This window comes from Taudactylus pleione, unplaced genomic scaffold (genome assembly GCF_031769625.1).
Source record: "Taudactylus pleione unplaced genomic scaffold, aTauple2 ptg000026l, whole genome shotgun sequence".
Lineage (NCBI taxonomy): Eukaryota > Metazoa > Chordata > Amphibia > Anura > Myobatrachidae > Taudactylus > Taudactylus pleione.
Window position 1 is genome coordinate 9,031,898 of NW_028284428.1, and position 24,057 is coordinate 9,055,954.

Sequence of the window (24,057 nt, forward strand, 5' to 3'; positions counted from 1 at the left end):
TTTTGTGCTCCTTATACCTGAAAACATCGTGGTCCTTTCTACTGAATATATCTTAAAGGAGAAATCCCACCTAGCTTTGTGTAGGTCCATCAGAGTATTAGCGTATAGATGTGGGAGATGGTGCTGCTCTCTGTAATGCAGTGGACATATAATACTGCAATGGAATGTCAGCAACACTGAACAATTAATTTTTTACTTTGGTGGTTGATATATGTAAATCTATATGGAACATGTACTTTCTGGAACAAGTATTATGCCTTTATCCAAGAATACAGATGTATCCCCATACACTGTGGCAAATGGACCCTCTCTGCTCTCCAGGTCCCGGATGACTCCGGCCTTGTGAAGCATTTGTTTCCACTCAAAATGTGCCTCTTATTCACATAAAACAACTGAGAGCGACAAAACTACTTTGCTAGCTTGCACTGATCAATCTAATGTGCTAAATTTGTATATCTGTATGCGACTGAGTCTAAATCCTTATAAAAAGTGCTACGATGCAATGGCCTCAGCTTCTGTTGTGCTTATTCCGCGACTTTGTACATGTTTAAAACTATTTCCTGTGCGGATAAAGTCACAGCCTAACGTCTCTAGTACACTTTCAGTGGTGTTTTGCTGCTTCTGCGATTTAACAAAGGCTTAAAATTAAAAAAAAAAGACGGTGCGCTACACCGCTCGGAACAACTCAGTTGCTCTGGGCGTCTCGCAATATGTGGTGTATGGCCGTTAGGTGTATGAGGACACATCTATATACAGTGAATCCGGAAAGTATTCACAGCGCTTCACTTTTTCCACATTTTGTTATGTTACAGCCTTATTTCAAAATGGAATAAATTAATTTTTGTCCTCAAAATTCTACACATAATACCCCATAATAACAACGTGTAAAAAGTTTTTTTGAAATTTTGCAAACTTTATAAAAAAAAAAAAACTACTAAGAGATCACATGTACATAAGTATTCACAACCTTTGCTCAATACTTTGTTGTTGCTCCTTTTGCAGCAATTACAGCCTCAAGTCTATTTGAATATGATGCCACAAGCTTGGCACACCTATCTTTGGGCAGTTTCGCCCATTCCTCTTTGCAGCACCTCTCAAGCTCCATCAGGTTGGATGGTAAGCGTCGGTGCACAGCCATTTTCAGATCTCTCCAGAGATGTTCAATTGGATTCAAGTCTGGGCTCTGGCTGGGCCACTCAAGGACATTCACAGAGTTGTCCTGAAGCCACTCCTTTGATCTTGGCTGTGTGCTTAGGGTCGTTGTCCTGCTGAAAGATGAACCGTCGCCCCAGTCTGAGGTCAAGAGCGCTCTTGAGCAGGTTTTCATTCAGGATGTCTATGTACATTGCTGCATTCATCTTTCCCTCTATCCTGACTAGTCTCCCAGTTCCTGCCACTGAAAAACATCCCCACAGCATGATGCTGCCACCACCTTGCTTCTCCACTGTAGCGATGGTATTGGCCTGGTGATGAGAGGTGCCTGGTTTGCTCCAAACATAACGCCTGGCATTCACTCCAAAGAGTTCAATCTTTGTCTCTCACGGTCTGAGAGTCCTTCAGGTGTATTTTGGCAAACTCCATGCGGGCTGCCATGTGCTTTTTACTAAGGAGTGGCTTCCATCTGGCCACTCTACCATACAGGCTTGATTGGTAGATTGCTGCAGAGATGGTTGTCCTTCTTTAAGGTTCTCTCTCTACATGCTGTATCTTTGACAGAGTGACCATCAGGTTCTTGGTCACATCCCTGACTAAGGGCCCTTTTCCCCGATCGCCCAGTTTAGCTGGCCAACTCTAGGAAGAGTCCTGGTGGTTCCGAACTTCTTCCATTTACGGATGATGGAGGCCACTGTGCTTATTGGGACCTTCAAAGCAGCACATTTTTCTGTACACTTCCCCAGATTTGTGCCTCGAGACAATCCTACAGACAATTCCTTGGACTTCATGCTTGCTTTGTGCTCTGACATGCACTGGCAAGTTTGGGACCTTTATATAGACAGGTGTATGCCTTTCAAAATCTTGTCCAATCAACTGAATTTACCACAGGCGGACTCCAATTAAGCTGTAGGAACATCTCAAGGATGATCAGTGGAAACAGGATGCACCTGAGCTCAATTTTGAGCTTCATGGAAAAGGCTGTGAATACTTATGTACATGTGATTTCTTTGTTTTTGTTTTTTTTAAATTTGCAAAAATCTAAAAAAAATTTTTACACGTTGTCATTATGGGGTATTGTGTGTAGAATTTTGAGGACAAAAGTTTATTTATTCCATTGTGGAATAAGGCTGTAACATAACAAAATGTGGAAAAAGTGAAGCGTTGTGAATACTTTCCGGATGCACTGTATATCCCAGCATGTTATATTTGTTCTGCTAACCTGCCAGCTTCAGAGCTACCTCAGTCGTTCTCCTTTAACAACTTAACTGGCAAATATATATATATATATATATATTTTTTTTAAATGAATTAGGTACCTATTTAAAAGTATATTTAATATTTTTGCAAAATATATCCCGAGTGAGTTTTTGGCGCCACACTGTGGACGAGCCTTGAAGACCTTTTTAGCATCCCCACAATTATCTGATATTAATTCCTTTTTATAGAACTCTTTGTAACAATTGATACACTTATAGCAGCCCCAGATATTAAACCTACAGCATATTTTAGCCCTCTCCCCCCAGTAGTATAACTTCTCTCCCTCCTATATATTCAGAGCAGTGTGCAGCGGAGCATGTGACAGATACAGTCCAAACTGAGCAGAAAGCAGCACTTGGAGGGGCTGATGATCACACATCAGCCCCCTCTGATTGCCCTGCAGCGATCCAGTGTTTGGAGCGCAGGTCACTGATCACACTCAGATCTATTGCAGGACACTCTGGGTGCACAAACTACACATGATTTCCTGTCTTACACAGTATAGAGGCCAGACCTGCCGGGGACATAAATATGCTTGGTAAGAAACCTTGCCATTAGTCGCATGGGCTGCAACTGTGGCACTCAACCCCTTTACATGCTCAGAGAGGCCTCTAATGCCTTTATTTGCCAGCCCAGAGCCTCCCCCTCACCATACCTTACCATGACCAGTGAAGTGCTCCTCTCTAACAACTGTCGGTCTGTTCAGCCACTGCTGTCTCTTTCTATATGGCTTCTGTGAGCTCGTCGGCTGCCATCCGTACCATTGACTCCAGTCTTTTAGAAGAGGGTTGTTTTTTTTTTTTGTAAAGAGTGGGTTGTTATACTAACCTTTTTGGAATTGCACAGTAGGCAGTTAAGGTGCGTACACACTGGGCGATTAAAGTGGACGACTGAACGATAACGATATCGTTATCGTTCAGTCGTCCACTTTATCGTCCATTTTTAACACAAAAAAGATGAACGATGACGACGACGCGCGTTCCCGCGGGTCGTTCGTCATCCTCGTTCATCGGGCTGACATGCAGGCCAACCTGACGACCTCGTCAGGTTGCTGCATGTCAGGGAATGGGTGAGAGAGCCCGGCGCTGAACGATATCGCTAATGATATCGTTCAGCGGCTGTGCTCAATGTCATGAACGACATTGAGCACAGCCTGCCGGGGACACACTAGACGATATCGCTCAGGGAGCATATCGTCTAGTGTGTATGCACCTTTAACCGACAATTGTCCACAAAATGTGTGCACAATACTGCTGAGCCTGCAGTAAAGCTGCTATTTGTGCGTTTTGTATGGCAGTTCTTTTTAACCCACCATTATTAAGTCGCAGGCATTGTGAATTTGCACAGGCTGTATATTTATATAGATTAAAATTGCAAATGAAAAGCTTTGTTATACAGTACTATGATAATAATAATAAATTCCAATATATATTACAAAAAAACAGCTAATTATCATAGATCACCAGTCCTCAAGTTACACATAGATATAGAAGAAATATGATGGCGCTAATACTAAAAAGAAATATCTCCAAATAGTTACATTTCCTCCGAGACATAGGCATATATCAAACCTTGGAGAGAGACAAAATACCAACCAATCAGCTTCTAACTTTCATTTTACATGCTGTGTTTGTTAAATGACAGCTCTCTCTCTCTCTGTCTCTCTCTCTCTCTGTCTCTCTCTCTCTCTGTCTCTCTCTCTGTCTCTCTCTCTGTCTCTCTCTCTGTCTCTCTCTCTGTCTCTCTCTCTGTCTCTCTCTCTGTCTCTCTCTCTGTCTCTCTCTCTGTCTCTCTCTCTGTCTCTCTCTCTGTCTCTGTCTCTCTCTCTGTCTCTCCCTCTCCCTCTCACTGTAACTTGTAGTTGCTCAACTTAAGGGATAGTGAGCTCAAGCACAATTTGTATTCCTCCGCCCAGTGTTTAACCACCTGGGGAACAGTGCAGATGTATTTGTGCACAGCTAGAAAGTCACTATGGACTGACCAATAATTACTAGTAAAGGGTAGTACACATTAGAGCAGGGATGTAGAACCTCAGGCCCAGGGGCCGTATATGGCCCCTGGAATCATTTGGTCTTGCCCTCAGAGCTTGTTTATGCTAGCCTCATCTGGCTAGCAGGGTGCCTAGAATGGCACCCTGCGGCCAGACTCTATGCAGCAGTGCCGCCTGGAGCGTCCTTAGGATGCTCCGGGCAGTGTGAATGTGAAGCATATAACAAGATACATAAATAATAAACCCAATAATCACTTACCCCCCCTCAGTGACAGCAGATGCTCCCAGGAACACTTGCTGGGCACCAGTTGTGTACTGTGTATGTATATATCTCAATATCAATATGACCCTCAGCAAATAAAAGGTTCCCCACCCCTGCATTAGACGATATGTCGCCCGGTCTGGTGGACCTGGCCTGCACATCGTCAAATGTGTAGCCGCTATTTCAGCTCTTGCATGTTCCCACGGGGACGTTAATCGCATTGACAGACCTGCAGTACATGCTCATCAATCTGTCAATGTGATTAACGATGCCAGGCAGGTGAATGGGTGTCTGTGCCCGACATGTTGGGCGTCATATCGTGTAATGGCCATCCGATAAGTCGGGCGTCTCATCGCTGGGTACACATCGTTAAATGTGTACCCAGCTTAAGTATGAGGAAACTGGTAAATAATGACATTAATGAAAAAAATCATGTTACTAGCCATTGAGGCAGCTTTTCTGTTCAGAGTTATGGGAGAGCAAGGTAGTCAGGGAATGGTTGGGCTAGTTCGTTGCTATAGGGAGTCTATACCTGTGTGACAAGACTGGTATTTCATGAAGCTAATTGGTATTTTTTTCCGTGCATGCAACAAGCCAGATTCTGTTTTATAAAAATAAAACAATGAAAGTTCACTGTTTCCAGTGATCCACTACTACAGATTTTGCTGCAAGAATATGGGAGCTAAGATTACTTGTGGAATAGGATCTCTTTAGAATCCCCTAAAACAGGGCTGAAACTGAGGTGGGCAAGTAGACTGCCACCCAAGGTGCTTAGCCTAAGAAGGGGGTGGCATTTTTTTCCCCCATGCAAGATAATGGCAGGTGCAATTAGACATTTTACATAGTATTTCTTCTTCATCCACTAGGGGACACTGGAGTCTCAATACAATGGGGTATAGGAGTGGGTTAAGCGGGAGCTGGCACCTTAAAAAAAACTAACAGTAGCTAGCTCCTCCCCCTCTATTCCCCCCCAGGCCAGTCTAAAAAAGTGTGCCCTGGGAGCTGGACGTTTGTCTCCTGTTTAGGGCTTATTTTAAAAGAAAGAAATTACCTCCAATCAGCAGGAGGACGGACAGACAGCCCACTGCCCCTGCCTGTCTATACCGATTGATGCTGCTGGGGGAGACCTCACGGCTGCTGCATAAAAGTCTGCACTGAGGTCTCCTGCTACAGAGACCTCAGTCTCTGGGGAACCCAAATACGCGCTGTTTGCAGTGCTCGTTGCGGGTTCCCACAGCACATGCCCGCCGCTGGCAGCATAGGCAGGGTCAAGGTTAGTGTCACCTGGCTCCCTGGTTAACAGAGGAGCCAGGACATTATAATAGACGGGCATTTCACAGTTGGCGCTTGCGCGGAAGACGCCATAGCGGGAGGACGGAGCTTAACTTTTTTTCTTCTGCCTCCCATCAGCCTCAGCGCTTCTAAAGAACGCTGAGGGGCCATTTTGGAGTACTACTAAGTGAAGGAGCAGGCTGTGTCTGGAGTCAGGCTAGTACTCAGTTATCAGCCCTTGCTATTATTGTTACAGCGTTTTTCAACTAGGGCTGTACAGTGCATTGCTTATCCCCCTCTGTGCCCCTTTTCAGTCAGTCATAAGGTGTGATTGTTTTTCTATCTCTGTGTGTGTGGTAACAGTTCACTTCAGGATGTCTACCAAGGGGTCTAAGGCAGCCCAAAAGTCCTTTTCCTGCAAGACTTGTGGGGAAAAATTCACACAGGGACAGTCTAATGCTTCCTTACTGTGTGATAATTGCATGTCTCAGCCTCAGGACTCTGTTAATGTGAGCCAGCCTATGTGGTCGGATCAGTTAGCATCAGTTATATCTAACCTGTCATCTTAGTTGGAAGCAGCTCGCAGAGACAGGGAGAGGCTAAATCAGACAGCAGCTGAACCAGATTGGGCTCGATGTCTAGCAAGATCGGTAGAGGGTCTTACAAAAGCAATGTCCCAGACACCCTCTGCATCTACTCAGGTCCTTAGTAAAAGGTTGATACATTGGGATGAATCAGAGGAAAAGGATGTTCAGGACCAAGAGGAGGTTGAGGTGCAGGAGGAGGAGGTTCAGATTACTGAGGAATTTGAACCTGCATCACACATGTGGAGGAGGTAGAGGTAACTGCAAAACAGTCTATTTTTGGTAAAAGGGTTAAGCAGTCCGTTACCTTTCCAGCTTCGGAGGAGCTGGATGATATTCTCTCTATTGCATGGAAACACAGAGATAAGAGATTTCAAATGAACAAGAAATATCTCTCTTATTACCCTTTTCCGCAGGACAGTAGGAGATTGTGTGGAACTCCTCCTGCGGTAGACCCATCAGTAGCCCGTCTTTCTAAAAAGACAGTACTTCCAGTGCCGGGTGCTGTTGCTTTAAAAGAGACCTCGGACAGGAAGCTGGAACAGACATTAAAGTCCCTATACGCTGTAGCAGGGGTTTTGATGCGTCCGGCTCAAGTCTGCTGTTGGGTGAACAAAGACATTGAGAATTGGGCTTTGCAGCTAGCGAAAGGGATTAGGTCCGGTGCACAACCCGATGACCTCATTCAGTTAGCTGATCAGATTGCAGAATCAGCTGCATTCCTGGGGGAAGCGTCTAAGGACATTTGCAGTCTATCTGCCAGATCTTCAGCATTGGCTGTGTCAGCTAGAAGGGCTCTGTGGTTGCGTCAGTGGCAAGCAGACGCAGAGTCTAAAAGCGCGGTCGAGGCCCTCCCTTTTACGGGGGAGGTTCTTTTCGGCTCGGAATTAGATTAGTGGATCTCACAAGCTACTGGTGGAAAGTCCACTTATTTACCATCTGCTACCCCTCCTACCAAAAGACCATCGGCAGGTCGTGCCTCGGGGAGATTTAGAGGGCATGCCAGAGAAAACCTGGCTTTCTCCAGGGGTACCAGAGGCGGGGTAGAGCATTGTCATCTGCTGCCTCCAGCTCACTGTAGGATAAAGCAGCTGCAAAGCCTACCGCATGACATTCTCCCTTCTCATTTGGGGGACCCCAGAGTAGGGTCTCTGCTCCTACGTTTCAAGGACATTTGGAACCAGTCTTGTCGGGACGCCTGGGTTCGGGATGTCATTGTTCAGGGACTAAAGCAGGATTTCGGGATACAGCCTCCCTCTCGTTTTTTCAAGACCGGTTTACCTCAGGTTGCAGAAAAAAGAGTAGCTATCCAGGAGGCAATACAAAAACTGTTATTGTCTCAGGTAACAGTGAAGGTTCCATCCCACCAGAAATGTCAAGGGTTTTATTCCAGTTTGTTCGTAGTGCCCAAGCCGGACGGCTCCATGAGGCCTATTCTCAATCTCAAGGAATTAAACCCTTATCTGCGAGTCTTCAGATTCAAAATGTAATCTCTCCAATCTGTGATTGCGAGTCTCGAGAAAGACTAGTTTTTAGTGTCCCTCGACATAAAGGATGCTTATCTCCACATACCGATATGGCCCCCTCATCAGAATTTTCTTCGTTTTGCAATACTAGACTCGCATTTTCAATTTCAGGCCCTGCCTTTCGGTCTTTCGTCAGCACCAAGGGTGTTTACAAACATTATGGCAGAAATGATGGCCCTGCTGCATAGTCAGGGTATTGTCATTGTTCCATATTTGGACGATCTCTAGATAAAGGCCTCGTCACGGGATCGCTTGTTAAAGGACATTCATCTAACGCAGAGTGTTCTCTTACAACATGGATGGATCCTAAATTTCAAGAAATCTTTCCTGATCCCCACACAACGCCTGCTATTTCTGGGAATGATACTAGACACAAAGGAATAAAAAGTATTTTTGCACCAGAACAAGGTTGCCCCCATTCAGCACCTGGTGCGCATGGTTTTACAGCTGGGTGTCTGTACATCTCTGTATCTGTCTTCTCGGGAAGATGGTAGCAGCTTTCGAGGCGATACAATACGCAAGATTTCACGCCCAAACCTTTCCGTTAGATCTTCTTTCCCAGTGGTCAAGGGTCCCACCTGTTTCTACATCAGAGGGTCCTTTTGGCGCTTCAAACACGAACATCCCTCATATGGTGGCTGAATTCCTCTCACCTGTTGGCAGGAAGAAGATTTGCAATGTGGGATTGGATACTCCTCACCACGGACGCAAGCCTGAGAGGGTAGGGAGCAGTGACCCTGGGAAAGCATTTTCAGGGGGACTGGACTCAACGGGAAGCAAGACTATCCATAAATGTGCTGGAGTTGAGAGCAGTGTTTTATGCCCTTCAGATGGCGCAGCCCATATTGAGGGGTCAGGCGATCCGAGTTCAGTCAGACAATGCCACGGCGGTGGCATATATAAACAAACAAGGCGGCACAAAAAGCAGAGCCGCTATGAGGGAGGTAAGCAGGATTTTGATATGGGCAGAGGAATTCGCAATAGCAATTTCTGCAATATTCATACCGAGGAGTAGAGAACTGGGAGGCCGACTACCTCAGTCGGGAGAACATCCATCCGGGGGAATGGTCCCTAAATCCTCAGGTATTCCATCAACTGACTCTGAGGTGGGGCTGCCCGCAAGCCGATCTCATGGTGTCAAGAGTAAATCACCAGTTACCAGTCTTCTACTCCAGGACAAAGGATCCTCAAGCTGCGGCGGTGGACGCACTGACAGCTCCGTGGCCTTTCCATTACATCTACGTCTTCCCTCAGTTTCCTCTCATTCCACGCTTGCTCCAGAGAATCAAGCGAGAAAGAGTCAAGGTACTACTGGTAACACCAGATTGCCCCAGGCGAGCGTGGTACTCGCAAATACAAAATCTGTTAATAGACGAACCATGGCCCCTACCCCTTCAGGAGGATCATCTTCTGCAGGGGCCGTTCGTTTATCAGAACTTACGGCGGCTTCGTTTGACGGCTTGGCTACTGAAAGGGCCGTCCTCAGAAGCAAGGGGATCCCATCCAGCGTGATTCCCACTATGATGCAGGCCAGGAAGGATGTCACCTCTCAGCATTACTATCACATATGGAAGGCTTATGTTTGGTGCAGTTTTTAGGACCTCACGTCTCCTCCTTTTTCTTCAGGCGGGTCTAACAGCGGGCCTTCGTCTAAGTTCCTTAAAGGTACAAATATCTGCGTTGTCAATTTTCTTTCAGAGAAAATTGGTCTTGCTTCCAGATGTTCAGACCTTTTTACAAGGAGTCATCAGAATTCAGCCTCCTTTCGTACCGCCCACTGGATTTAGTTTTAACGTTCCTTCAGTCTGAAACTTTTGAGCCTTTACACAGGGTAGAGATGAAGTATTTAACCTGGAAGGTGGTTCTGCTGCCTCAGCAAGGCGAGTGTCGGAACTCGTCCCCCCTTCCTCATTTTTCATGAGGATAAGGTGGAGTTACGCACTCAGAAATCTTTTCTTCCCAAGGTAGTGACTGCTTTTCATATAAATCAGCCGATAGTGGTCCCGGTTTTCAAAGACGATTCTCCAAATTCAAAATTATTGGATGTAGTCAGGGCTCTTAAGACTTACGTGGACCGGATGGCTTCCCTCCGTAAATCTGACGCTTTATTTTATTAGGTTTGATTTGGCCCGTCCAGGTTGGCCGGCGTCCAAACAAACCATTTCAAGATGGATTCGCTTGGCTATCAGACAGGCTTACGTGGTGGCTTCCAGACAACAACCTAGTACCATTACCGCACATTCAACGCGCTCGGTAGCTCCTTCATGGGCGGCTGCTTGGGGGGTTTCATTAAACCAACTTTGCAGAGCAGCTACTTGGTCGGGAAAGCGTACTTTCCTTAAGTTTTATCGATTTGATACTTTTGCGGCCTCCGCTTCTGAGTTTGGCCGTGCAGTATTGCAGGGTTCTCAGCGCTCTCCCACCCGGGATGTAAGCTCTGGGACGTCCCCATTGTATTGAGACTCCAGTGTCCCCTAGTGGATAAAGGAGAAAATAGGATTTTGGTACTTACCGATAAATCCCTTTCTCCGATTCCACAGGGGGCACTGGATGCCCTCCCTGCGCTGTTCTTTTCTGCAAGGTACTACAGTTGTTGCATTAGGTCGTTTGGTTGGCCTGTTACCTTTTTTCTTTCTGTGTATGATGTGTTATTACATAGATGTAGTTATCGTAGCTTTTCTGTCTCCTTCTCCTTACTTCCAGCTCTCCTCGGGCACAGTTATTTTTAGACTGACCTGGGGGTATAGAGGGGGAGGAGCTAGCTACTGTTAGGTTTTTTTTTTTTTAAGGTGCCAGCTCCCGGTTAACCCACTCCTATACCCCATTGTATTGAGACTCCAGTGTCCCCTGTGGAATCGGAGAAAGGGATTTATCGGTAAGTACCCAAATCCTATTTTACTATACTCCCAGTGCCTTGTTCATATTGGAAGAAGTGGGGACTCTAGTTGTCATAAATGTTATGGCCTTAGGATATTTCTGTCAACTTCTATGGCAATGCCCCTTTGTACAGTTGTTTTGGTCACCAGGGGTATTGGATATTTTCCATATTGGTGATGTTACTCTTTTGTATGCTAAGATGTCTTTTTGGTTTGCCCCTTGATTCACAGAAATTAGTGGCATTGGTGAATGATTATACATGAGCAGTTCAATTATATGAGCAGAAATGGTAAAGTCTTATACAATTTGGGCCTGTTGGAGATTGTCATGCAATACTCTTCAGTCCCTGTCTGAAGATGTTCTAGATATCTTGGCCATTTTTCTCTATCACATTGATAAAGTTCAGGAAAGGCATATCGATGGAACTGCATGCTATGCAGAGCTGGATAGAAGGGTAGGTAGGTGTATATTTTGCTCCTAGTATAGGCTGCTGCAGCAGCTCACTAATGATAATGACTAGTAGCAAAAAGAAAGCACACGTATAAAAGGTACAACTCTGCATGAAAGTGAATATAGGCATTTTTTTGTGCACGCAGTACGGGAGCATATACAGAATTGAACGGAAATAGTATGCATCAGGCCCTATGTAGGCTATTTACAAAAAAAAGCATTCTCATTTGGAGAGGATTATAAATAAAGCTCAATTTTATATACATGTCATATCTATCACATTATCTAAGGTTATGTTATTTGAAGAGTCTCCTTTTCTGCAGGAGCCACATGTTACGCAGGGTATACGTTCAGGATCCCGGCGCACAAAATGCCAACACCGGAATACTGATGCCGACATCCTGAAGGTGAGTACCAGGGTTAGGGGTCAGGCACTAAATGGGGAGGTTTAGGGTGCAGGGAGGTTAGGTTTCGGCACTAAGGGGGAGTTTAGGTTTAGGCATCGGGGTGGGTTTCGGTTAGTTTACTTACAGCCGTCGGGATGGTAACCTGGTCGGGATGTCGGCGTCAAGATTCTGATTACCGGCAACCCATTAAGCAGGCCTCTACATACATCCAGCACTATTCACAGAATAATTTGCCCAATATGAGCATATCTATATAATAAGCGACAGTGTGTGTTTCTGTTTGTCCTTTATGCACAGCCAAAGTGGGAAGCAATCGGGAAGCCGACTGCCTATATACCGGCAGCCGGCTTCCAGACTGTCTTATCCCGGCAAGGGTGAAATGCCGGGCGTCTGGATGTAGACGCCCGCATTTCCCTGACGCCGGGAGACCGGCGCCTGGCATCACGATCATAGTGATGCCGGGCGCCGCAAGCGGACAGCCGCGGGGGGGGGGAGGATTAGGTTTAGGGCTCCCGGGGGGGACTTAGGGTTAGGCACCCCCCCGGGAGGGTTAGGGTTAGGCACCCCCGGGTGGGGACTTAGGGTTAGGCACCCCTAAGGAGGGTTAGAGTTAGGGGGGTTAGGTTAGTGGATACTTACCTATCCACGATCGGGATTTCCAGCGCTGTCGGGCTTCCGCTGCGTCGCACTCTGCTCCTGTCGGGCTGACGCTGACGGGAATTGAACCGCCGGCCATGCGGCCGACGGTATATCATACCCATTCCGCCAAAGTTTGTACCTAGCTCCACCAAATTTGGTATGGTGGTATATTTTGACCAGCATTAGGTTCTTGCCAAGGTTTGACCTTCGTCAGAATCTCACACTGTCGCACAATCCCATAAAACCGTTATACTCTTAAATTACGCAGGCTCTGGGGCAGGATTCTTACTCACACTGTCACCCTCTCAGCTCTTCTGTGCTGTGTTATATCACCTTTCCAACATCCGCATACATGAAATACAGAATTAATTAGCCCTGTGTTTGCATGATAAACTTTGACATTAAACAGTTTGCATTATTAGCATTTCACTCATTGTCTCATCTTACAGCAGCCACCCCGGTTGTCTTAGCAGAGTGCCTGTCAGGCTTATGAGCAGCTCAGTACTCAATACATTCAGACTGTAGCAGGTAGCATAGTCAATCCACAATATTTGATCCCGGCAAAGCTAGCATACAGATAATACAAACAGCAGGGGACATTGATCGCAGCCACACAGTGCATCTGCGGGGTGTGTCCCCTTCTTTCGGAGAAGGGGATTTCAGACCTGGCATTCCCCCCCCATCCCCACCCCGATGGCAGCCCTGCTAGATATGGTCTTCAATGTTGATCTGCAGAGTGATTTCAGGGGGTGATTCAGCTGCGGACACAGTGACAGGGATCATGCAGATTCCCGATTATCGGACATTGGTTTTTATGGGTAACATTCCACTTCTATAAACCTGCTCTTTAGTAAATATACCTCTGGGTTTATTATGTGTTTTCTTTTCATGATTTTTGAATAACTTGACTCCAGGAACAGATTAATATCCATTCTGTAAGTTTTAGTTTAATTAAAAGTCTTGCCTGCCACTAACAGAGGCAGTCCCATGCTATTGACCCTTTAGGCTGCTAAGTCATTCACAACTGGGATTTATTACTGAAGACCAATGGGGTGTGTTTAACATTGCTCTCAGGAGATCTTAACCATTTTTTTAATATTTGCTAATGGATGAGATTTTTGTTTATAAAAGATATCCGCAGTCCTGTTTATGCAAAGGCATTTACGCACCTGTGCATTTGCTTCTATGCAGTCAAAATATAGTACTCAAAAGCAACTTAGAGCAGGGTTTCTTAACTTAAGGGCCTGATTCAGAGATGGACGGTAATGTGGTTGCAACTGCGATTTTTGTACGCAACTGCGAAAATATGGTAATGGTTGTAAAGATCACCCGTGCATAGGGTCACCCACTGCTATATGAATAAGCGCCAGGCCATAGTCAAGGCTCCTCTATACTGGCATCCCTGACATTAAGGGGTTCACATAGATTTTTTTTTTAATCTCTTTTCTAATTGTTTATTATTTGTCATTTTAATTCTTTCTCATTTCATTAACACTTATTGATTTATCTTTACACATCTATTATTTACACTTCACTATCACCTTTTTTTTCCCTGCTGGGGGTGGGGTCAGGTGTTAGCTTGGGCAATCCTGGGGGACAGGTAGCAGTTGGGGTAGAGGGGGTAAAGGGCAGGCAGCAGTCTGGGTAGAGTGGGGGTTGAGGTAGGCAGCAGTTGGGGGAGGAAAGGAGGGTTAAGGGCAGGCAGTACTGGGGGCAGGCAGCAGTTAGGTTAGAGGACCATAAGGGCATGCAGCAGTTGGGAGCTGGTAGAGGGTAGGAATATATAGTAGTTGGGGCGGTACTGGGGGCAAGGAGGGCATCAGGAGCAGGCAGTACTTGGGACAGTTGTTGTGGAAGGGGTAAGGGTAGATTGTTGGCGCAGTACTGAGGGCAAGAAGAGGATTAGGAGCAGACCGTACTGGGGGCAAGAGTAGATGATAGTTGGAGCATGGCAGTCTTTAGGGCAAGCAGAGGGTTAGTAATGAGCTATCTATGCCACCAGATTACACAGGACATCCCCAGCCCCTACAGTGCACAGAATAACAGACAGCTTTAGCATGACCCAATACACTGTGTCCCATTATGCCAATTGGATACATTGGATCACTGATCAGCCTTGACCTTTGCCACATTAAAGTCTCAGCCCTAGTCTAGTGCTGTTATACCAGAACCTCTGTTAATGAGCCCTCACCCCAATATTGTGACGGGTCAGGGAATAAAGTACCCCAGTATAGCCAGGCCAAGGGGGTAGGTTATAAGTACTCCAATATTGTCACGAGTCACCTGCCATAGCACAGCACACAGTCACCCCTGAATCACCCCCCCCCCCCCCTGGTCACAGCAGCAAAATGCCACCCGCTCACTTCCGCAGCACCAAACCCCCTCCCGCTTACACTTACTGGAAGCAGTCTTCAACCAAGTTAGGTGCAGGGGTCATTTTCACACAGTCTGCAGGGTCCGTCTTCACGCCGGATCACAGAGCCGCATGTACCTGTAGTGTCATGATCTAAGAAAGGCGCCAAAGAGGTCTAGCCTAGCTCCACCTCCGATTTTTATAGCCTGCAGCCAGGGTCCGGGTCATCAATCACTTAATCAGGAGCCCAGGGATTAGCTGCAGTGGAGTGCCTCCCCGGTTACCCATCCATTCTATGAAAAGTGAGTCCCTGGTCCTTAATACTGGGTAAAATACGCATTATAGCGTGTATTTGCAATTATAATTTTTTTCATTACAAAATACTAATTTGTGAGCAATTCATAACCATGGCCTATGCTGACTTTTGTGGAAATTTCTCTGTATCGATCAGAGTCCTAACTGAAAATATGCTATACCTTACAGCATTTTCTCAAATGCCCAGGTTATTACTATTTAGCAACTGCTGTCTGATTATAGTTTGCTACAGTATAATTGAACATTACATCTATTTTCGTTCAGCACAATTTAACAAGTTATGATTGCCAATTTCAGAATTCAGGTCCAAAGCGTTTCATCTGTGTAAAGCTATCAGCTGTAATGGTTAGAGTAGCTTCACAGTGCGCTACTGTTTTCTTGGAAAGTCATTTGGCGAGGTGGTGGTGCTGTATAAGTAAAAGGAGAAATAATTAGAGTATCCCTTTAAAGTATAATGAAGTCTAACTTATTTTTTTTCTATATTTCCCTTTAAGAACAAATTCCTTCAAAAGGCAAGCATTGGCTCAATGCAGCTATTCTTTACAGTAACCTTTTGTCCTCTTACATTTTTCACGCTTTGTTGTAACCTGGAGCTCAGGGCTTGCTTGGTATTTAGTCTGTTTCAAGTCTGCGTATATATCCTGTTCTTTTAAAACTTGTTAAAACACTGGAAACACTTGTCAAATTTACAACTTAAGCTGCATACACACACACACAACGATTTTCTGTCAGATATGTTAAAGTGTAATGAACGATTTTTTGAACTACAAACGATTTTTGTAACTTCCCTTAATGAAAATCTTTCAGTTTGTCAGTTAGAATGAACTACAAACGGGAACGTGCATGAACGATAATCGTTCATCGTTATAACTCAAACGTCGTTCTAGTTCAAAAAATCGTTACGTGTGTATGCACCTTTAATGTTACACATTCATAATAACACGTGGTTAGGATTTTTTTACAAAAAGGTTATTGTACACTAATTGCTACATTATATGAACAAGGAAGCCGGGTACAATAGCACAAGCTTGGATTACTGTATCAGATCTACACACAGTCCTGGTAAAACAAAAAATAATGCAGCGTTTATAGGTTTCGGGAAAGTAATTTCCAAAGATGTATGTTTCATTTATTTATTTATATGACCGTTACAAGTGTAATTCTTCGGCTAGCAATAAAACGAGACACTAAACTGGAAAAAGTGCAGTTTACATTTGTAATATATGCACCAGTGATTCACAGTGCTGCCTTTCTCCCTGGCAAGACTGCTCACAAAATGGCACTCCTTTCCCCTGTCACAGTACGATGTATGACCAGGCTGTTTTTCTTTCTGGCTGCACAAGGCCAGAAGTAATCATGGATTGCGGTTAGTATTTTACTACATGAAAAGTCGTTGATGTAAAACCAAGAAAAGTATGGAATTGAGTATAAAGACCATTTCTGTTTGCAAATATACCTGTTGCCTACTATACAAGCATCGATGCAATAGGCTGCAGCCGGTGACCAGTCCTTCTGTGCCCTCTACAACATCATCAGTTAGCTGGTTCTGTATTACAACCAGCTGGTAGGAGGTGGTAGTACAGCTTTAAGCATTTTTTTTTTTCAAAACCTTAATGTCAATTTAACTTTCTCCAGACATTTATTTATAGAGATCTTTTTTGCATTAATAATCATACAACTGAGGTTTTGAAATTACTGGTATTTGATTTTTAACGCTGTTTTTTTTTTTCTCTTGTGGTAATTGTTACAGAATGGGCAGCAGTTTGTGGAAGAATCCATGTGTGAAGACGACAATGAAAGCAATGTAAGTTCACTTTTTACAGTCTCAATTTAGAAATATATATGCAACATGTAAACTGTAAAGGGAAAAAGATGCAGTCAAAATTTTATAATATTAGATTTTGTGTAGTCTGCATACATGTATTTTTTCATGTATGTTTTGGGAATGTATCATCCTGTCATGTTGTAGTTTAGCACAGGCGTATGCAGTCCTTGGCACTAGTGCCACCTCCTTCCCTCACATAGGAGACCTTTTTGTGTCCTGTTGAAACCAGAGAACCCAGCAGTAGCCTGCATACCTAGTAAAGTCTGGGCCTCTGGTACCTAGTAAGGTCTGGGCCTCTGGTGAGTGAACCTTGCCACAGTTAGTCCTGCTCACAGTAGAATAACAATACAACATTCTGAGGCAGGTACTTGTTTCCAGACTACAATCAACCTAACCAGACCAAACTTACTTCAAAAAAGGAAAGACAGGGAAGCTTATAGGACTCATCTATTACTTTTGTAATTTTATATGTTGTTATGGTGGAAGTTCTCCAGTAATTTTTTGAAAGTTTTTTGATGGTGTTGTATTTCTGGCATCTGAAGAGAAAACTCTTGCCTGTCCATGTCTAGGATCATACACCTGCAACACACCCAAAGTAATCTGGATTGATTGTGCATATGTATTTTAATATTCATTAGCACAGCCGACAAATGCATATGTTTCTACATGTATGTCAGATCCATTAAATCTCAGTCTGCTAGTCTTTGTGTACATACCTTCAAGATAACACAACTCTTAGCATAATGCCAGAAGGGATGTAGTTAAGAGGTTGACAATGGCAACATTCAGTTTCTGGGGTTGCCTTCTGCTATATTGAGGCTTTGTTGAACTACTCTGTTGTATGGGACTTGTTATGGGGTTTATTTACTTTTTTATTCCTTTATGTTGACCGTGCCGCAATATTTGTTTGATGTTGCTGCTGGTCTTGTATAGTGCACATTAATTTGTGTTCTATATTAATTTGATGTTGAGTTTAGTGAATGTGTTTTTGTAGTTCCTATGCTATATGGCTGATATATGGCTGTGTAATTTTATTTATACTATATAAAATTCTCCTTCCTACTATCCAGTGATATGCTCTGAAATGGATAGGTCCTTCCTAAAATCCTATGCTCTCCCAACAAATTATAGTTACTATGTCTGCATGTACTGTTATCAGTCTATGGGTGGTATCCAATTAGCCCCAAACATTGTTTGGGCGCTAATGGATAGCCGTGATCGGCAAAAAACGGGAATTAACCCCGTTTTTCGACTGTTTTTTTTTTTCACACTATCCTATTATTTTGGACAAAATAATAGGATAGTTTTCCTGAAAACACATAGGTCTGCGAGCTTAGTGCGGGTCCTATGTTTTTTCGCCCTTTAGGTGGTGAAAAAACGGCACTTATCGTGGATTATTTTCGGAACACATCAGGTCCCGGAAAATATCCGCATCAGGCAGCACTTCGGTGCTAATTGGATAGCCCCGCCACGATCAATTAGCAGCGATACTTTAGCGTTGCTGATTGGATACCCCCCTATGTATACAGTATGACACTTTACAGTAGACAGTCTTTTATACAGAACCAGCACTTTATTGTTTACCTTGGCACAGAAACATGTAATGATATAAAATGCTTGGTCTTGTACAACAATAAGCTCTATTCACTTGATGTGCGGACTGTTTCACCTTGACCTTAATTCTGAAGTGTTATGCCGCGTATACAATAGACAATATTTTGAATGATAACGTTATCGTTCACAATATCGTTTAGTGTATATGCGAAAAACCAGCGATGCGTGCTCCCGCTGGTCCTTTACGATAACCCTAGTTGGCTGTACATGCAGCCCAATCTGGGGATATCATGAGCAATGCCATGCTGCTGAATGCAGCATGTCCCCATTCGCCCGCCTTCGTCCATCAGCGTTGGGCCCGCCGATGACAAAATCACCGCATACACACATCGTGTAGTGAGTATGCGACTTTAGGGGTATTTTTACTAAGGTACGGGTTTTTAGAAGTGGAGATGTTGCCCATAACAACCAATCAGATTCTACTTAACATTTATCTAGCACCTTCTAGAAGATAATGGCTAGAATCTGGTTGCTAGGGGAAACATCTCCACTTCTAAAAATCCACACTTTAGTAAATATACCCTTTAATGTTGCAAAACAAAATCTTCTTTGATGGACAACACCCTGTAATCCGCTTAGGTCTAATATACCTGTATATACCTGTATAGTCACAAGAGTAATGCTGGGCATACACTGTCCAATTATCAGCCCATTCAGCCAGGCTCTGTGCGTGGCCGTGGTACGCGTGATCCTGAGGTGGGTGTGTGTCCTTGTGACATGCCCTCAAATCGTCATATTTGGGGGTGTGCCCAGCACTGACGGAGGTGCTGGGCTTCCACCAAGCTCTCCCCCTCACGGTGAAAAGATGCAGTGTGCATGCGGCGCTCCACTTAAACAGCCTAGCGGGAACACTACTAATATCTAAAATTGGACTTGGTGGGGCTGCCAGTAAGATTCTGGTATTATGCCAAGAGTTATTTTGAACATAGTTTACTATTTGTTGCCTGGTAATAGAAAGGAATGTCCCTATGTAGCTTTCCCATATCACAGTTTCCCAGCCCAGCTCTGTGTTTTTTTTAATTATTTTATCCAATATAGAGTAGCTTCCAGCTGGTCCATTTTGAATGAAAAGATGTATATCTATCTACATATCTAATATACAGTATATAGATAGATGGATATAGATATAAATGAAACCAGTGAGCTTCACCTTACCCTCTGTAGTTTCTTCATCAGGAGACGCTTTGATGCAACTGAAGGAAGAGAACACATTAATACATTTTAAAGTTGATAGACATGCTTGTCATATCAGTCTGTTTAGAAATGGCGGGGGTGGTTTCGGCGCTTTCTTTGATCTTTTAATTGGTATTATTTGATTTAATTTTTTGTCTATTTTATAATTTTTTTTCAATAATTTTTTGGTTTTATATTATGCATTATACCCTTTTTTACCTTTGTGATGTTTAAATTGGTGCTATTGAACCACACCATAATAAAATAATAATTTTATTAGTAACTGGATTTTGCAATAGTATCTTTAAATCTTTTTTGGATCCAGGGAATATTATTAAGTTTCAGGGACTCCTCTATAAATTTAACACCAACGGACATCGGGGTTTGAAAAATTAGTCCAAGGCTCATTCTACTTCCCATTCAAGGTGAGTTTATTACATAAATTTGCAGAACCTTGTTTTGGCTATACTGATTTGCACTATGGAGGCATGTCATATGTGTTTCCCCCAATAACATACATTAATCCGGAGTGATTCAGCGAAAACATTCACTGGTTCTACGCTGCATTCTGCAACCACCGTAGGACCAAGGTAATTTGAGTCCAACGTCTACTTATCTTCGAAAAAGGGCGACTGTAACTTGTATCCTATGAGAACCTCACCCCTGTACGTTATCACACGATATTGTTTCTTTTTCATATATCTTCAATTTAAAATGAGAGCACTATCAAGAGGCTCTGAAATTTTAAAAAAGATCAAAGAAAGCACCAGAACCACCCCCCATTTCTAAATACTTATTTTGAGGGGCTCTGTTGAAAAGCTCCTATTGTTCCTTGCTGCACATCTGGATCTATCATTAGATCTCATAGGGAACTTGGCGCCAGTCACACGTACTTTCATATCAGTCTGTTTGCCTATGTCTAATAAACTTAAGTGCCAAAAGTCATGGGATAGATGTCTAGTATCGTGTAGGACCCCCTCCAGCAACTCAACTTGGCATCGATTCCAAAAGTGGAAGGAAGACCTCTGTAGAGATGTTGACCCATGCCGTCTAGATAGCTTCCCACAGCTCCCTAATATTTGTAGGTGTGAATTGGCACACTCCACCATATCCCATAAATGCTCATTTGGGTTCATGTGAGGTGAACGTGGTGGTCACACCATTCGTCTGAACTCTCCAGAATGCTTCTCGAACCAATTCTGGACAACTTGCGGCCAGTGACACGGTACATTATCCTGCTGGAATATTTAATTGTTGTGGGGGTTCCATGAAGTCTATGAAGGGCTGCAATTGGTCATCGAGCAATGCAACATAGTTACCGGTAAATGACGTGTTTAGTCGGACCAGCGGACCCAAGCCACATTGAACACACCCTTGTTGCATTGTTGACAACCGAGGTCTATGGCCTCATGGGGTCTGCACCAATCCCGAAACCTACCATCAGCACAAAACAACTGGAACCATAACTCATCAGACCACGCCACATTCAGTCCTCCTGGGTCCATTTAGCAACGTCACAATCCCAGGTGAGGTGCTGTCTGCGGTGTTGTAGTGTTAACAGGGGCACTCTTGTGGGTATTCTGCTCCCAAATACCATGGAAACTAAAGAATGCTGCACTGACCTGCTTAACATGCGTCTGGTACTTCCCGCATTGAATGTGGCTTTGAACCAGTGTCTCTACCACGTACAGTTCTGCCAAGATGCCGCTAGTCATTATCATTAAGCACCAGTGGTGGTAATGCCTTCCATGAGGTATACACACGTGACACCATAGACGGGGAATGTTGAATGTCCACACAACTTCGGCAATGGAATGTCCCATCATTGCGGGCACCCACTATCATGCCCCGTTTAGACTCCGATAATTCATGTTGCCTTGCCATGAACAGGCTAGCCGGTGTTAAAACTGACTTACGAGATGTCAGGATAACAACTGATAAAGGTCTGGGCATTTCCAAGATGTCATAGTACAATGACTCCACCTACCATTACCTTTACATGACTTTTGGCACTTCAGTGTATGATCAAATGTATTTATAATTCAGTTAAATATCTAAATAACGCCTAAACAAAATTTAAAGGCGGTAGATTATATATACCTATATCTGGACGACTAGATTGTTGTACATGTCTGTGAAATTTGCAATGTTGGAAGTTATTAGTGAGATCAGTCTTACATTAGACATAACCAATGATTGCAGTCCATTTGTTTGGTGAATAACCATTATAGCTCTTGCGATTGCATAAGTAGAAGTATATTAAGCCACCTAGTAAAATATCAGTAGTTCTTTAATGGAATGAAGTCTAGAAAGATTTTGTCTATTATACTGTTAGTACCTGCAGCACTGAGCAGGGAAGTCAGACATTCTGTAGAGGATGCCCTGGGGATGATTCCAGTGCCAGGCATTTTGCCAAATTTTTTTGTAATCTTTGAGATTTGGAATTCTAAACAGAAGAGGCACGCAAAGACCTTCACATAGACACGTCTATCAGCTCATGCCTGGAAACGTCACAATTTCTCCATTTGCTGTAAGGCCCAGACTCTGTTTTCATTTAATTAAATGGAAAATAACAGTGTGTGGCCTCAGTATAATCAGTCTAACAAATTGTGCTGCAGTTTTTCTTGACTTGCTGGTGTACTGTGGAAACAAATTCAGGTTACGTAAAAAGTTTTCTGCTAAAAAGTAGAAGCAGGGAAGACTTAGAGTAAAACGGTCTGTATAAGCTGCAGTTTGACTGGTTTGATTTTAAGACGTCTGCCTAACTGCAAATGCACATTCCATTTAGCAGCACAACCTGCACACAAAATGCTATACACACTCCAAATTTGTGCCTACTGGTACATAGCACATGGCACCTGCGCAGTATAGTAATTGCTTCTGCTCTATTTTGGTGGAACACACACACTCTGCTCCACCAGATGTGTTCCCTGACTTTTAGTCAGTGATTTGGTGATTTACTTTTCACTCCTTTTCTAACATGAGGCACAATAATCGAATATTTTTCAAATCTGACTTTTCAGACTCTATTTAAACATGTAATGTGTATAGCCAGATTTAGATAAATCATCCTAAACCAATGTGTTCGGTCACACTATGTGTACAGCCGAGGGGGAAAGTACTTAGATGCTAGTGCAGATAAACTAATTCTGCTACATTAAATCTCATCTAACATATGTAGCGCTGTAAACTGAGGCTATCATGACCTAAACAAATTATATATAATGAAGATAACCCTGCCCAAATTAATTTACAATAAGAGATTTAGGGAACACCTGATGCGTAAAGAAGTATAAAAACAATTATAGTAAAGAAGTGTCGTCATACACATTTTTTCCTCAATTTTTGCATTTTAGATCACATACTGCGGGATAATTGTACCCCCGGGGCTATTCAGTTAGTCCCGAAGCAGGTTCAGAGAATCTATCCACAATAAATAGCCAGCGAAAATACATAGGTCCGTGAACTTATGACGGATTTTGTGTTTTCGTGCAAATCCCGAAAAAAATTTGCACGATGAAAACGGGGTCTAACTGAATTGTGCACTAAAATAAGGGCAATAAAATGATGAAAAGCACGCGGAAAACCATTTTTCAAATTATCGGGGCTAATTGAATTTCCACCATAGTGTACTAGGATCTTTGGAATCCTTTTTTTTTTTATTTCTTTTTTTTTCCCTTTTGTATCAAAGTAATTAGTATAAAATTTGCAGTCCAACAATGCATGGTCCATGTAGGTCACTTTTATTGGCCCTGTATTTTGCCTTTTTTACCCTAGTGAGTATCTACTTTTTTTTTTCTCAAAATTTTGCAACTTTTTGTATAGTAAATTTTTTGCTACTTTTTTTTTCTCAAAATTTTATTTTTTTCCTCGATTGTGCTACTTTTTTTCTTAAGTTTTATGTCTTGCACTAGGAATTTAGGATTAGTGTTTTCTGTAGTGTACTAAACAGGGCTGTTTTGGCGTGAAATTCTACAACAATGCATTGCAGAGATCTCTGCCTACATATTGTACTTCAATTGTGGAAGACACAATTTAATGCGGGGTGATGCAGTCACCATGTCAACAATCAAAATTTCACCTCATTATGATTGTGGTGTTCTATGTCAACAATGTCAAATGTTGATATTTCTGCAGGGAGCAGAGTGTTAGGCTGCGGGACAGACGGGTTAGTGTTAGGCACAAGGTGGAGGGGGGTTAGTGTTAGGGTTATGATTATGGGCTTTACTCACTGGCAGAACTGCTTCATCACACCCAGAAAACCCACGAACAATGTAAGTCACCGCTAGACCACCAGAATCGTTTTGTCAACATTCTAATAATGTCAACATGGTGATTGTCGACATTACAACCATGTG

At 43.4% G+C, this 24,057-nt stretch overlaps 1 protein-coding gene across 2 annotated transcripts in view; it reads left to right on the forward strand.

Annotated features, from left to right (window-relative positions):
* Window positions 1–24,057, forward strand: part of RPS6KA3 (ribosomal protein S6 kinase A3) — a 177,135-nt gene that overhangs the window by 28,377 nt on the left and 124,701 nt on the right. The window contains exons 2-3 of one of the 2 annotated variants that reach the window (XM_088451607.1): window positions 11,697–11,780; window positions 16,838–16,891. In XM_088451607.1, the coding sequence (XP_088307733.1) occupies window positions 11,697–11,780; window positions 16,838–16,891 (138 nt within the window). The remainder of the gene's footprint in view (window positions 1–11,696; window positions 11,781–16,837; window positions 16,892–24,057) is intronic. The other variant, XM_088451605.1, reaches the window with a different exon arrangement.